Source organism: Metopolophium dirhodum, chromosome 6 (genome assembly GCF_019925205.1).
Source record: "Metopolophium dirhodum isolate CAU chromosome 6, ASM1992520v1, whole genome shotgun sequence".
NCBI classification, from domain to species: Eukaryota; Metazoa; Arthropoda; class Insecta; order Hemiptera; family Aphididae; genus Metopolophium; species Metopolophium dirhodum.
In genome coordinates, this window is record NC_083565.1 from 4714734 (window position 1) to 4732299 (window position 17566).

Genomic DNA, 17566 nt, shown 5'->3' on the forward strand with positions numbered 1-17566 from the left:
ACAGTATTAAATTTGATAATAGCTTATCGTTACTTCAAATTCCAATATTATCAATATAAAATCCTGCTAGTGTATTCACTATATAGGTGCCGTAGGCACTTCGCTGTTCTAAACTTTAAATACTTACAAATAATTAACAACTTGTTTGAAATTTAATTTTTATAAACCAAAATACTCTTAAACTTATACTCAGCTTCGTAAATATTTCTAAAAATGTAGCTTTAAATTATTTGGATGTAAACCATATATAATGGTATCAGATATTTACGTAATAATTATTGTTATCAGCTAAATCCGTTTTTATTAATACACGGCCAATACATATTACATAAATGTATACATATTATCCTATTCGTATTTCGCTTGAAACCCTCAAACCCATATAATATTATAATGTTGTTTGTATAATATATAACTTAATAGTTATTCAGTTATTGTATTAGTATTGATAAATTAAAAATTATGCACTTTGAACGGAATACCATCCGTTTTTCTGGTTTCATTGTTATTAATTTTTAATAAAAATGTATTTGTTATTTAATTAATGGTAACTGGTAACTCTAAAAAAAATTTATAGATAACTTTTAACACAAATTCTCAGTAATTTACAATATTGTATGTATAATAAATATTAGAACATCAGTTCAATAAATTTGATGCCGTTAAAAAATATATTTTATAAAATAAAAAATGCGAAGTTATGTCAATTGGTCCATAAAATATTTTGAAAACCGTATTTTATTTGAAATGTTTTATTTATTGTATTAACTACTTATCGACACCACACATAATCATATTATTTTGTTCTGCGGTATATAATACAAGTTTTGTTTTAGTCATTTTTCATCATCGATCTATTAAAACTAAAACTATGATAAGCATAAAGCATAATATATTACAATAGTATATACTTTTAAATAATGCGTGCCATATTATTGGTTCCATTAACCACAGAGGCGGCTATGTATAATATTATTTTCCTTCGTTGATACCTACTCTAAAATACTTTTAATATATTAGTGATTTTCAACGATTTTTACTCACAATATAGAATAATAATAATAATAATATCTAAAATATCTTATAATAATATTATGTGATACTCGATTATTTAACATACCTTAACGTCATCAGATTAAATGTAAAAAATGTTACCATGCATTATAATATTGCCTATAATATGGTATGACAATTACAATTCTAGAATCCATTTTTTTTTTACTATGTAAAATTACAATCAACATTTAAACACATATTATGTAAACCTTAAGTGAATGCGTGATATTTTTTCCGAGGTTTTTTTTAGGAATAAAATAATGTGAAATAGTAGGTATGAAGCCCGGAAATTCGTGCATTTGCATATTTTGTCGAGTTTAGAAATAACTAGTTGGATAAAATAAACATATGTATCATTATACTGCAGAATTAAGTCAATAATTAGATTCTATTTTCACTAACTTTTAGCAACAATTTTTAGTTCAACACCTACAACTGTAAAACTAAAATAATATTAACTAATTAGGTATTATATTTATTATAAATTGAATATTTTTGAAAATCAATCCATTTATCAAATTACACTTTAAATTGTATAAGATACTTAATACATTTATATCTACATTATAATTTATTCTTAAATCATAATTGTTTTCTAGTTTTACATAAAATTTAACATTTTTAGAATGTATTTTTTGTAAAAACTAGTATAAACTATAAACCAACTAACTATATAACTATAAATAATAAAAAGTAAAGCTATTATCTCATATTAAATAATTGTAATCAACATATATTTAAAATATACTTATCATACTGCACCGATATACACGTCTGAATAAATATATAAAAACTCATAGTCATTAATACTATTGATACATCATTGTTTTTGTAATGCATTTCTTTTACTTGAACTATGTATTCAGCCATTCAGGAACACTCGGCAATAATTGTACGATTATCATTTATTATCATTTATTGGCATATTGACTAGTTTTAAACAGTTGAGTACTATTTAAAATCCAATAGTTTCCTATGGTTAAAATCGTATAGATACGCGTCTCTTGTCTCTATTAAATGTTAAACCATTTATTTGTGTTTCATATTCAAATTTCAATAAAAGTGATAACCATATGTTATTATGTACTATATTATGTAGGTACCTTTGATTTTGTAGTATGATGGAGTTGAATTTTTTTATTTTCAAACGACATCACAGTACTTGGTTTGGGCTTGTTCAATATAAAACTATAAATGAAAACATATTATATAAAAAAAGCTGGTAAGTTGATGTCACTCTGCTGTACAGTTGGTTACAAGTGGGTCAATGTATATTGTATAATGTATTAAATTAAACTTGAATTCAATGATATCATATCATTGTATAAGAAAAACGATTTTGAGCGGAGACGGTTTGTCAGTCAGGATTTTTTATATTGTAATTATTTATTATAGCCTGTAAGTTGAGTTAATGTTATAATATTATTTTTTTTAGATTCTGAGCGGAGCGAGAGATCTATTGGTTTTACAATGGTGTTTACTTTTTTTTTTTATCCTGTATACAACTTTTTACCAGAAGGAGTTCTTCGATTTCAACATATTATAGTATCCTATCTTTTAGCAAATGGATCAAAATGGTACTTTAGAGTGGTAATTTTTCGATTTTCTCAATGTTTAATTAATGAAACAGGAAAAACCACCGACAAATTACAAAAAACCGCTAAAAATGGGATTTTTATTTCTAACACTTCGTTTATCACCATAGAAACGAATAAAAATAAAAATAAGAATAATGATTTTAGTTATTTTGTTGCAATTCATAATATTAATTCAACTTACAGGCAATGATAAAATATAATAACAATATAAAATATCCAGACTGACAAATCGTCTCCGCTCAGAATCGTTTTTCGTATACAATGATATGATATAATTGTATTCAAATTTAATACAATCAATTATACAGTGACCAACTTGTAACCTACTGTACAGCAGAGCGACATCCACTTACCCACTTTTTTATTCGTTGCTATAATGATGAATAAAGCGTTAGAAATTAAAATCTTATTTTTAGCGGTTTTTCGTCATTTGTCGGTAGTTTTTCCCGTGGCATTAAATAACTATTGAGAAAATCGAATAATGAAAGTACCATCTTGATCCAATCTGCTAAAATATAAGGTACTATATGTTTAAATCAAAGCACTCCTTCTGGTAGAAATTTTGTATACAGGATAAAAGAAAATAAACATCATTGTAAAACCACTAGCTTCTTCGCTCCGCTCAGAATCTAAAATAAATCATTATAAATATCTCAACACATCCTATAAATATATCGTAAATGTTTAACTACATTGATCCCTAGATCACATTCTAAAAAACATAGGTACTCAATTTCCTATATTATTATACAATTCCATATTTGATTTCGTGGATTTGAATTCTATCAGACAAAAAATAGGAAAGTACAACTATTATTTATACAACAGCTAGTATCTAAGTTCCACAAAGATTTACTATTTTAAAATTTGTGGGAGTAATTATGAAAACTTCATTACCAGTTACACCTTTATTTTAAATTAGTAAATCTGCGTGGGACACCCTATATAATAATATACTTTATGAAAATATAAATGATATTCAATGCTCCTCTTGTGTGTGTTAATAACAGATAAAGGTTAGATCTCAATATTTTCATCTAATTAAGCATATCGTTTCTAAGTTTGTTTTACGATTATTCAATTATTATACTGAAAAAAAATAAAACAAAATTCTTAAATTATAAAATATTAATTTTTGGTTCTTGTATTTTTCCTAAAATATTTTAGATTTTAATTATTATTCAATCAAATCCGAAAAGCCTACAGTTTAACTTAGCCTGTTTAAAAAAAGATACGTTTGAAATATTTCACTATATCCATTATCCAATAAAATATCTAATAAAATCGCAATTTTAATGTTTATATTGGCTACGATTGTAGCCTCTTGGGTAGCCAAATCATAGTCGCGTATAATGCGAATAATATGTGATGCAGACTATGTCAATATATTCATAATATATTACATGCAAATAGAGACGTATGAGCCAAATATTAATTTGATTAAAACAGTTTTCATTATGAAATTATTCTGATAAGGAACATTTTTTTATCATTTGATATACGCTGCAATTATTAACAGTAGAACTCTAGCTAATCATGTAGACCAAATAAAAAAATTAATAAAAAAAACTTTATTTATGTATACCAATAAACAAAATATACTTAAGTATCGAATGTTTAAAAAAAAATATGTTATGACATTTTTAAGCAATATTGTAAGGTTTGTGGTTGGTTTTAGTTTAGTATGATTTTAGTACAACCATTATAAAGAAACCAAAATTGTTACCAATTTATTTTTTATCTAACCATACATTTTATACCGTAGTTATTCAAACCAAATGTTTTTACTTTTATACATATTATTCAGGTCATAAGAGCTTCCCCGTTCCCCTCCTCGAATTTTTCATGGATGTCATTAAATTTTTTAGATTCTTAGCGGATTGATGAATGTACTTGTTTTTCAATTATGTATGTTTTTTTTTACGTCTGACTGCACTTTTTGAGCAGTAAAAGTGTTCCGATCTTCAACTTTATAATGATGCGTGATTTCTGGTATCAAATCAGATTTAGTAAATTACAGGTATTTTTCAAAATAATAGATAAAAAAACAATAAACATTTATGGAAAATTGCTATAATATGAAAAATTTATAAGGAATTAGGTCAGCATTCGAACTTCAAACGCTGCTTATACATAGAATTGTGTCCATATGTATTTTTGATATTTTTAAATTGCTGTAAGTACCACCTGGCACCTACAATCGTCCCTTGAGGAAAATGTTATTATATTTTACACATAGAAAAAATTCTTTTCAATAATATTTATAGAAAAAGAATCTAAAAATGTAAATTTTTTATAAATAGCTTAAGACGAGTAGGTACACATATTGAGAACATTTAACTATGTATAGAAAATGATAAATTACGAAGCAGTTTCAGGATTTTACGGTTGAAAGTTTTTGGATTACAATAAAATAATAAAAATCATTTCTTTACGTTTGAATATCTAATTACATAAAATTGTGAATGCTCCAAAAAAGTAAAAGATATAGCTTTACACTAAATTTTTTTTCATTCCATAGGTAGCAAGAATGTACGAGAAATTCTGCAGTGTTCATTTTTCAAGACTTATAAGTTGAAGGTATTAAAACTAGAAAGTTAAATACAAAATAATTTGCGAATATTCGTAATTTATAAAAATAATTATGACTATGTATTTTTGATATTTTTTTATTGTTTTAAGAATAACTTATGAAAAACCTTGTATTTGATTTTCAAATTTTTTAACCGGCATAATCGCATTAAACTATCTATATAAATTATAAACGGAAAAAAGGATAACATTTCAAATATCAATAAATACCTAGCTCAAAATGGGCTAAATTATTTTGAAAATTACTGCGAATTTTTTACTTTAGAGAAGAAATACACTTTCTTTGTAAAACCTGCGTATTCATTGCTCCACTCGGAATCTAAAAATAAAGATCGTATATTACAATTAAAAAATAAAGTCTATTATTAAAAGTCAATACCTACAGTAAGTGATTTTTGTATTTATATTTGCCAATCATATCACATTGATAACCTCGACACCTCGTTATAATATAGTGGTATATATGCAGATTATATTATATTCTGCATAAACTACTTAGGAATACACTATAGTTTTATAACAATAGATGTTTTGGAAATGTTAAGTTTTGTTTCGTGATTTAAATCTATAATTAATTAAATGCGTTATCTATATATTATAAATTATAAATATTGAAATCTTAAAAATTAAATTTCAATAAAAACTCTCAATGTAAATATTTGTATTTGCTAATAATAACTATATCGGTGACTATAGACATATTATATATTTATACTATATAGGTGAAATTTGAGTTGCATTGTTGTGATTAGTATAGGTACAGTTTTAAGGCACCCTCATAATTTATGGTTAATTAGTTCTTATTTTATTTTAATTTTAGTAACTGGGGGATGAAGTTACTCATTGTGTAATCCATGATCATATTATAAGATTAACTGAAAAATAGAGGGCTCCTCCAGCCACCCCTTGTTTTTTCACTAATTTTGTTCCATTGATTGTAAAGATGGTTTGATGACTGAATTATTTTTTGAGTAAGTATATGGGTAGACGTAGATAAAACAACAATGATTTGTAATTTGTAGGTTATTAATTGTACTATTGAACATTCCTATGTTTTTTTTATCAAATTGTATATAATTTTGAAGAATAGATCATAGATGTCTCAATTAACCTCTAAAAATGTAAATTGCGTTACGATAAAATTAAAACAAACTGTACAGTTCCCATTAGGTTTAAAAAATAAGAAATAACAAGATTTGTGAGTCATGATTCTAATCTAAAATGTATTAAACTGTGTATAGCACTGATATAATATAGTACCAATATGTACAGTTTATTATAAATATATTAGTACAATTTAACCGATTTAAATCATTTTAAAAATAATTTATGGAAGAAAAATATGTATAAATTGTATTTATTTATAATTATATTAATATATAGGTAAGTAGATTAAATTGAGTCACTGCAGTAGTGGATGGTGTTAAATTTGAATTCAATGATATAATATAATTGTATAAGAAAAATGATTCTGAGCGAAAACGGTCAGTCAGCCTATGATATTACTAAGTATATATGATGATATTATTGTGGATAAATTAATTTATATATTTACCTATTTACGTGGAACCTTGTTTTAAAACACTTATAAAAATTTAATTTGACTTTCTTGTAGACATTTTTTTTTTGATAAAGGTAGACAAACTTATGGATAATCTTGTATTACATTTTCAAATCTAAGATTTAAAAAGAAAAATTTTTATGAATCCTCAACTCAAAATAATTTGCTAATTTTCGTGATTTTTCCGTATTTTGTCAAGATTTGAACTTTAAATGCTTATTAAATAAAAACTGTCACTAAGGATTTTCAATTTTTTCATCTGCCTTTGAAACAATAACGTAGGAGCCTTCTATTAAATTTTCAAGCTTTTTTAACCAACAAATACAATTTTATTGATATTTATAGAAAAAAAAAACTAAAAAAAATTGAAACTGAAAATGTCCGTAAACAACTCAAAATATTTGGAAAATGTTATGGTGTATAGAAAATGATAATATAAACATTCAGTCAAAATTTCATGTACCTACGGTCATTTGTTTTAAAGTTGCACCAAAAACCAAAATCGATTTTCTCGAAAACAGATTTTGCGTAAAAACTCTCGTTTTTCCTTAATTTTTTCTTTTGTTTTTCTTGTCGCTTTTGAAAACTACTAGGAAATTTTTACTTTTGACCCCCTAAAGTACAAACTAGATTCACTTTCCTATCAGAAAAGTTACTGTTGAAGAAAATCCAAGCACTGTCCTAAAAGGCCAACATCATTGTAAAATCAATATATATTCATCGCTTCGCTCAGAATCTAAAAATTGGAAACTGAAAATGTCCGTAAACAGCGCAAGTCTAAATATTTTGAAAGTCTTATGGTGAATAGAAAATGCTAATATAAACATTCACTGAAAATGTCATGTCATGTACGGTTATAATATGTTTTAGAGTTACACCAAAAACCAAAATCTATTTTGTCAAAAACCGTTTTTCCCGGCATTTTTGTAAACTTTTGGGAATTTTAAATTTTGACCTCCTTAATGCACCAACTAGGTTCACTTTCTCATCGAACAAGATACTGAAGTTGAAAATTGAAGCATTATTTCGACTGCTTATCGTGTACACAGACAAAAAAATATAAAAATAATAAAACACATCATTATAAAATCAATACATTTATCGCTCCGCTTAGAATCTAAAATATGATATTGTAGTGGTACAGAGTGATTCAATTCTAAGTAGGTTATAAGTTATAACTTCAAAGAGTAACTAATAAGCAGTAAGCTAATAGTAAAATTGATAAGTGATTAACGATAATCGGAAAAATAAAAAAATACACAATCGATAATTTATAGAACATTATTATATTTATACAACAATATTCTTATGATTTTACCGTTTAGTGGTGATGTACGTATACTAAAAATGAAAATGTGTAATGTATATAATATGTTTCAATGTGTTAAGTTTTCAAAGTATATGAATGCAAGATGCACGTTTTATCTGTGTTGACTATTGCCGATGACTGATGAGTACAACTTACTGTTTTGACATCATTATTTTAAAATGTATTTAATATAACTTAAATAATATATTTATATATGATGATTGTTAATACAATATTATAATAATAATATTCTCTTGTAAAAAATATTTTTTAAGCAAAAATATTCATCCTACTCGAATTTCGGTATTTCGTATTTTTATAAAAATGACATTGAATTAATACTAAAAATCGTAAGTATAATATTAATTTTTCATAAATATTTATCATAGGTACTGAAGTTTTTAAATAATATTTGTTTAAAAAATCAAAAATAGGAAAGTTATGACAACTTAATTTTTTTAATTTATTTAATAAAACTATAATAGGTACCTATTAAGTGATCATGATAGAGTTGATAGAGGCACCGTTTGGGAGAAAAATTGCGTGAATTGGTATCCATATGTTTTATTGTAGGTATATTATATTGTATTAGTTTATTTTATATCATATTAGTATAATTGTATAAAATCAATTGAACTTTGACATTCTTAATGAAAATCTGAAGTGGCATAATCACTGAATGAGTACAAAAATTCTTTTATATAATTATATATAAATACATTAACTATAAAATTTAAATATAGATCATTATTTATTTTATTCAGTATACATCTTATTAATTTTTAATGTTAACTTTTCTGTAATACTAAATCAAACCTGAAATATAAATTAATATTCAATGCTTTATCGTTTATAAAATATGGAATTAATTATGGATAGTAAATTAAGTTATGCACGTATACACATATTATGCGGTTATGTTTCAGTAAGTTTCAGATTTTTCTCATATATCGGCAACTGTATTTTTTAGTTTTCACTGTTCTCGTACTAGTAATATACATTGTCCCGTAATTGATTTAACGTATTTAAAAAAAAAATAGACAAATAACGGCCAGCAAGCCAGACAACACAATAATTAAACGTTAACCGGTCAATCCCAATATTCTATAACTAGTATACCTAGGTAACTCAAGATATCAAGATTATTATATTATCCCCAAATATAATATTATGAACATTTAACATTTAACATTTTTTCGTATTCAAATTAAAATCATGATAGAATATGATCATAATAAATGGTAGGTATTAACATAAACTAATTTAAATTTGAACTTAACCTTAGCTTATTAACGAAATTAAATTATCAGTTCCGTTAAGTACACCACTTCTCTTCAATAATATTTGGGCATATATAGATAAAAAGTATACTTGAAAATTTAAATTTTTAATGTCATTCATTGACACTGATCAAATTAGCGTATATAAAGATAACATTTTTTTTTTCGTGAACTATTGTATGATATTATTATAATAATGTGTCTTTTCATAATTAACAGGACTTGTTGAATCTATATGTTTCTATAATTCTGTAATGGGAAATTGATTTATTCGGTAAAAAGTACACGATAACTATAATATTATTGATAACAATACACACGCCACACTTCCTGCTAATTTTGATTAAAAGAATACTTATCTTTTTTAGACAATAAAATTATGTTAGTGGAATACTAGAATATCTGAATGATTAACCGCATCAGTAGTGACGAAGCGCTTTACAACATTCCTTTTCTAACCGTTTTCTGCGAACAACCGCGTTTATTTTGGAACGTAAAAACGACGATCGGTAATCTAAGCGTTTTGGTAAATGTCATCGATAGAACGAAAAAAAGAGTCTCGTTCGAACGTATTCGATACACAAGTGGTAGGTATATTATAATGATGGGACGGTAATGTTGCAGGATCGGAAGAAACGCGTTGGTGCCGACCGGTTGGCGGCGATTTTGAAACGGAAGAGATTCCGATCGGCAGGACGTAACCACGATACAACGAATGTCAACGATATCACGAGACGACGCCTAAAGTACGTACTAGTGTAGTAGTGTACTATCCAACGTGAGATAACGCGCGTGATAATAACGTTACCGATTTTCATAAACCTTCGTGCGTGATGCTTTTCCGGGTCTCGTTGGGGGGCGGGGGGTGGTCTAAACTCCAGTGGAATGAGAGAACGGATCGCGGTGGCGGGGTATCATTATTTTCCGGTCGAGAAGGGACGTGGCGACGACCGCGACTCAGGATCGAACGGGTCGCGCGTCTTCATCTTCGGAACCACCCGGAGCAGGAAATCCTGCCGATGGCGGTAATGCCTGGCGAAGTTGTTTTCACGGACCGCACCACCGCTTCGGAGGCGGTCGAGCCAAACCTGATGAGGGGGTCGAGGGGGGGATGTTTTGATGACGGTGGCGCGTCGGTTGGGGGGGTGGCCGTGGTGACGCTGGCGGTGGTGCTGGTGGCGGCGCGTTGTCACCTGCCCGCATCGCCAATACAGTATCACACACACACAAACGCACGCGCACGCACACGCCGAAAAAACCATACACACGCACAGCGGACAGAGCTGACGGCGGCGGCAGCAGCCAAGCAAGCATCGGCGGCAGCAGCTCAGTGTCGGTTGCGCTGTTTATTAATTCGGCCGGTTTAGCCACAAACGCATGTGTACCGCCGCCGCCGTCGTCGTCGCCTCGTCGTCATCACCACCGCCGCCGCCACCGTCCGCGTCAGTGTGTGTATCGGCAACGCACGCACGCACTACTTACCCGTCGTCATCGCCGTCGTCGTCGTCGCCGCCACCACCACCACCGCCACCGTCGTCGTCGTCGTCGTCGTCGTCGACCGTGGTCGCCGCCCGCCACCGCATAGTAGTATTATTATTATTATTATAGTATGGTGTTGTGCGTGTGTATTGTATTATAGTTGTAGTAGTGTTCGCCGTTTAATCGACGCGACGAGTTTACTTGTCCGTGCGGTGCGCGTGTCATAATATTAATAATAATAATAATAATAATAATAATAATAATAATAAATAATAATAGTAATATTATCGTGTCGCCTCTCGTTCGATAGATCTATTTAATGAGAGAGCAAATTCCTAATTTTCCGGAAATACGTTTATTTTTTTTAAAATTTATTTTACGATAAACGAGTGTCGTAATAATAATATCAATATTCCTCCGGTGCCGTATTGTTTTGTTTGTTATAAAGTTTTTCAATTTTTCGTTTTGGTGTTTGTGTGTGTGTGTGTGTGTGTGACAGTCTGCATGTAATCGTACGCACGGCTGTCCGTCGTCGCCATCGACCGTCTTTTTAATTTAAGAAGTACATAATAATTATCGTTTTCGAGTTTCGCGTACCTTCGTGATAATTTATATCGTATAAAATCGTCGAAAACCGTCATCCGGCGTGTGCGTGCGCTCCGTCGCCGCCGCAGCCGATTCGTTTTATCTCGGTTTAACATAGCCGCCGCCGCCGGTCGGATTACCACGGCGGCCACCTCGGACAACGGTATTTATCACCAATGTTATATTATTGTTATTATATATATTGTATATAAAAATATATATTGTATTCTTCAGTATCGGCGTCGTTATTGTTTCTGTCAACATTAATGTGTCTAACCACTGTTGTTTTGTTATTATTATAATATTTTAATGATTTATTATCAACACTCGCCCGTTATCACACGCGAAAACATCTAAGCGCTGATAACGGAAATAATCCGATAGAATTTTGCGAATATCCCCCCCGCGTTGAATATTCCGTCGACGTCTTATCTTTTTTCTTGCGTTGAACTTTATGAAAAACCGTTTGGTTTCTGTTTCCAGATTACAAATGAAACATTGGCGTTATGAACTGACGGGATGACGGAGATCCGTTGGCTATCAGGAGGTGGTGAGTACAAACGAAAAATAAATTGATATTCGCAATCTTACTACTTATGAAAATAAATTTCGTCGATCGGTACCATCGAGTCGGGCGACTTGCAACAGCCGGAATCGAGTAAAATTTTTCGCGAAATGTCACATGATATATATTATCTTATCGATTTTTATTCAGACGTGACAGAGCTTTATGAATGTGTGATGCCGCCGGTTTTTGTAGTACACACACGCGGGCGCGTGCGCAGTACAGTACCACATTTAATATAATATTACGAATAATCTGTTACAAAAATAATAATAAATAAATAAATAAATAATAAAAAATAATACACGGTGCTATTAATAATCAGTGAGGCCAACGTGAAAAAAAAAAATATAATAAAACCGACAGCCGCGGGTCCTTCTCTCCATTATGTGTCCTACCCACCCCCCTCGGACCCCTCGCCACTGGCGTAATAATATTATACACCGGTGATTCTGTGGGCCGCCGCTGCCGCCGCCTATCCTCTCTCGGTGTTTAACTGTTTGCGTGCGAGTATCGGGATCAAACCGGAGCGGCGGCGAGACAATTGTGTGTATCTGTGTATTTGTGTGTCTGTGTGTGCAAACGGCTGCACAACGACCGACGCCGCCCGAAATCGTCGTTTACAATACGAATATGGTTAAACATTGTATAGCGACGACCCGACCGAGAGATTTTATTTTACGCTTTCCGCGCAAATCCGCGAAGGAACCTCCCCCTCTATTCCCGGTACAATACAATACCGATAATAATATTAATATAATCAGCTAGACGTTGGTTGTTCGCCTATATGCTATAATAATATTATTAGGTATGTTACGACAATAATATTATATTAGATATTACGCAGCGGCGATGATAATATTATGTGCCGCAGTGGACACCGGCCAGCGGTCGAAAGGTTATATTTTTCCGATGCCCGTGTGTGTAGGAACGACATTCCTGAATCGCCGCCGCCCGTCGCGTTGGACGGTTTCCTTCAAAAGTCGCGTTTTACGCTACGTTTTTCTATATGCATCGCATCAACGAGACGATATTTTTTCAAAACAAAGGTCAAAGAACGTCCCCGTTGTGACTCTGTATCCGGTCCTATATAAATATGCGTGTGCCTATACTCCAGTAGGTGTCTTATCTATCGAACCGTTGAGAAGTTGTATCGTGGTCCGTAAAATCCTCGATCTCCATAATATAATAATACAGCGTAAGCGATGACGGCTGTATAATAATAGAAAGAAAACAAATATTTTTCAAAACTTCTCGACGACACTTAGGGGGCCATGGTACTGGACGGGGAGGTATGGGACCACTCCTATATAGATAACGACAACCATATTATTACGTATTACCCGACGACGAAGACGATTCGAATATATTTTCGTCGTCGCCGCCGCAGTATTTTGTATTATTAATTTAATATCAAAATTCAAAGTGTGTTTGATAATAATATGCTGGTCGCCACGACCACCGTCGGCATCACCACTACCACCACCACCACCAACTGCACGCATCTTAACGTCTCGTTGTAAATAATATAATCTCGCTCGCGCCCTTACATTACGACAAACCACGCTCGGGTGAATATATCGACCGGCGACCAGGTACCACGTCGGTAGTAGATGAGAGAGGATATCGGACGAGGAGTACGACGTGACGGTGATGGCTGGAGGGGTGAAGGGGTGGTGTGTGTGCGTTTGGGGCGCAAAAACGGCGGCGTTGGCGGTGGTATATTCAACAGGGGGGAGGGGGGGGGCGAAACGTCGTTTCTCAGTTGAACCGCCAGAGAGGTTGTATGTACGTTCGTGCGTGTGTACAATACAATAAAATGGCGTTTTCTATTGAACAGCAAGCAGAGAGCTCAGCGGAAGGACGGGCGGCGGCAGCGGTGGCTGCTGTGGCTGTAACCGGGGTGGAGGAGCAGGAGGAAGCGCGATGACTAGGTGGACGGGTAGGCGGAGGACAACGGTGACGGGGTGACGCGGGGAGAGACGTGTATATTTATTATGTGAGGGGCACACTGCTCCGGTCGTTTCGTTAAACATAGCCGCACATACTACACACGCCGTAGCACCGAATGTTGTAAAACTTCAACCCGCCGCCACCGACCGTCCGCCGGCGTGTGTTCGTGTGTGTGTGCACACGTATGTGGATCCCACACTCATCGATCGTACATTATATTATAATATGTACGTATATACGTGAGGAATATACTCGCCGTGACTAGGAAACCTCTTTCACACACACTCCGCAGCAGCGTGGTGAGCACAAGTTCTCGCTCCGCCGCCACATTCTCTTGGACGACACCCGCTGAATTGAGAGCGACGTAGCAGTAGACGTATAGTAGCAAGTGTAGCAACTATGTATACGGCGGTGTTGGGAAACGTCAACTATACACCGCAGTGGTGTGGTGTGCGTGTGTGTGGGGTGGATGATGCGAAAGGCGACGGTGGCGAACGGTGGTGGGAGGGGGTTTTAAAGTTAAGTTATCCCCCGGCCGAACAAACGATCCCAGGGTGTCCGCCATCTTGGTGTGCTCCGTTACCTCTCCGGTCGTCCCGTGCCATCACTGCCGCCGTTTTACCGCCCCCCACCCCACGCATAATGGTTTCGAAATCAAAGTCAAACGGCCGTCGCCGGGCAATCCTCTGCCCATGTCGCCGGGAATTCCGTCGCGCCCGCGATAATGTAAAACGCCCCGTGTTATATACCTCCTCTCCTGTACCTCGACGTCGTTGTATATAGTCGTCCACCTCGCCGTCCTCGTCGCCACAATCCCCCGACTCCGCTGTGTCCACCAACCCCTTTTCTATCCTCTCGCTGGCAGGCAGCTGGCTGACTGTTTTGTGTGCGTACGTGTATGTGTGCGTGTGTGTTTGTGTGTGTTGAAATGCGATCAATAAGCTTCGAAATATATTACATTGGGCCTCTCTATTTTTATTTATTTTTTCATTTTACACCACTACTGTACATTAAACTTGAATTCGGTTTACGCTCTCGCTCGTCCGTCTGTACGCTGCACCTTTATTATAGTATATTTGCGACACCGTGTACACGCATCTCACACGGGTATCTCAACCAAAAGCTTCTGTATAACACTGGGTGGGAGAGAAAACTCTGTTTTCGATTTCGTCACCCATCCGCTAACGCCGTTTCAAAATGTGGTAACAAAAAATACGCTGGAATTCTTATTGGATTTTCTTCAGCCGTGTAAATGGAATACACTATTATTTTCTTATCGCGCTCGCGGCGCACGATAGCTGATAGGTTACGGTTTACAGTAATAAGTAGTGTTGCTAAAGTTGTTTGCTCGGCGGCAGAGGGGTTGTTGTTCGATCGCTGCGAACGAGTTCAAAACGTTTTGCCACTATTTGTGTGTTTTTCGTGTGTGTGTATGTGTGCGCACTGTGTTTATGTATCCATTAGACAGAGGGAGAGAGACGGAGAGGAGAAAGAGAGAAAGAGATTGATCAATAACTGACGTTTACCTTAAGTAAGTAGGTCATCGCAAAAACGGACACTGATTTTCTCGAGCGTTCTCCGCGGCCGACGACTACAATAAATAATAATGATAATGATAGTATAATAATGTTATAGTCTTAATAATATTGCAATGTTATGGGCTTGCATCATACGCTAAAAAAAAATTCACAATTCCGAGCGCGCCGCCCATTTTGCGGTCGAGAAATCGACGGTCGCAAACCGTCGGTGAAAAACGCATCGGAAATCAAGTGGAGTCGACGTGCATGATGTGTGTGTGTGTGTGTGTGTGTGCGCGCGCGCGCGGGGGGACGAGCGCGTTTGTTATGATACGAGTTAAATAGCCTCTGCCGGCTGCGCACGGTGTTCGTGGGCGACCGCTGTGGCGCGGGCCGGGGAATCGGACGAGAATATTATCGTGTTTAAAAATAATCTCTGACACGCCGTATGGCAACACTGTGCCGTGCCAATATGCTTTCGGAAGGTCGTTGAATGGCCGTGGATCATTGTCACAGCGTGACCGGATAAACGCTCGACGGGTAACCCTTTCCTCGCCGTAAACTTGCACACGCACACTTGCACACTTACTGCACACGCACACACGCAAATTACTTTATACAACCGGGCGCGCGCGCGCACACCTAACCGTGTGTAATTGACGGTAATGATGATTTTCGTGTCGTTCCGAGGAACGCTGGTCCGATATTTTCCCGACGGAATGACGAAAAAAAAATGAAAGATTTTCGGTTTAACGACCGGTTGACATTATAACGCACGCAATTAATAGTATTGCCTACGTTCAAATAAAATATTTAAACGCATTTTTTTTTTCGCTCAAAAACTGGTCTGCCCGTCGCGCGTTTCGTGTGCGGCGTGTGCGCTCTCTGCGCAGAATCCACGGGAAAACGATCGGAGGAGAATTATGTTGACACTACGATTTAATTATAACGACGCCCTACATAATATGTTTTCTACCTTCCTCGGCTCGATTAACGCCGCTCCGACACAATAGTGTCGGGTTATACAGTGCAATGGCGTAAACAATATATTAATATTGTATACGCATTTACGAGACCCAGTTTTTGTACAAATAATAATAATAATAATAATAATACCGTAAAAGGCGTTTTCACCTCACGAGATTCTCGCGTATAATATATAGCTCGAGATTTGTATATACTATATTTCAATATCGTTATTATTGCGTAGACGGATAGTTCCCGTCGACTATAATGTATAATAGAACGTTTGACATTTATACTCTTGTGAAACAATAATCATATTATATGTATGTAAAATCAGACCTACAACCCGCGCCCCTCCCCTCTTCTCAGTTCTCGACTGTACTGTTTTATTTTTTTAGGTCGACTCGTTCCTTACCGCCGCCACGGTGTAATAACAATAATAATAATGATAATACCACCACCGAATGAATACCTAATATAATCGGTTGTATACAATGTACATAAATGTTTTGTGTCAAACAAAATCTAAGCATATTGTATATGATATCGAATTGTGTCGCTATATTATAACCGCATCGCCGAGTTGCCCATACTAAAAATAATATTATGTTATTATAATATTATTATCGACGGACTGGCGTGTATCGTATAGTTTGTACGGCATACCCGCATACCTCTCTATCAGCCGCCACGCACAGTTTTGTGGTGTGTACGTAGTCAGCTGATTGTCGGTCTACGGTGTCGGGTGGGTGGGTGGATCTTGAGTGTAGAAAACGCGCTCCGGTGAAGGTATAATATTTCACTAATAATAATAATATGATGTACAGTATTTCGTATAAAAAAAAGAATTAAGACATAATAACGGATTCCTTTAAAATCGCGCGTGTTGTGTACCTATGATATTATTACGTCGGCGACGCGGTCGTAGAGCAGTAGAGAGAGAGAGAGTGAGAGGGAGTGAGAGGAGGACACGATGTTCCGGATCGACAACAGAGGTGCGGACTACACAAGCCGAGTGCAGAAAAAAAATACGGGAATGACAAAAAAGCGTTATTATATTATTTTATTTGATAATCGTGTAACATATTATCTTATACAGATAAAA

The 17566-nt window shown here is 34.2% G+C and overlaps 1 protein-coding gene across 3 annotated transcripts in view; it reads left to right on the forward strand.

The window, feature by feature from the left end:
• The first annotated feature begins 10739 nt into the window (after positions 1 to 10739).
• LOC132947850 (serine/threonine-protein kinase tousled-like 2) overlaps positions 10740 to 17566 on the forward strand; it is a 41390-nt gene continuing 34563 nt past the window's right edge. For 2 of the 3 annotated variants that reach the window (XM_061018083.1, XM_061018085.1), the window contains exons 1-2: positions 11028 to 11623; positions 11944 to 12010. In XM_061018083.1, the coding sequence (XP_060874066.1) occupies positions 11980 to 12010 (31 nt within the window). In that variant the 5' untranslated portion in view covers positions 11028 to 11623; positions 11944 to 11979. Of the gene's footprint in view, positions 10981 to 11027; positions 11624 to 11943; positions 12011 to 17566 lie in introns of those variants that run through there. The other variant, XM_061018084.1, reaches the window with a different exon arrangement.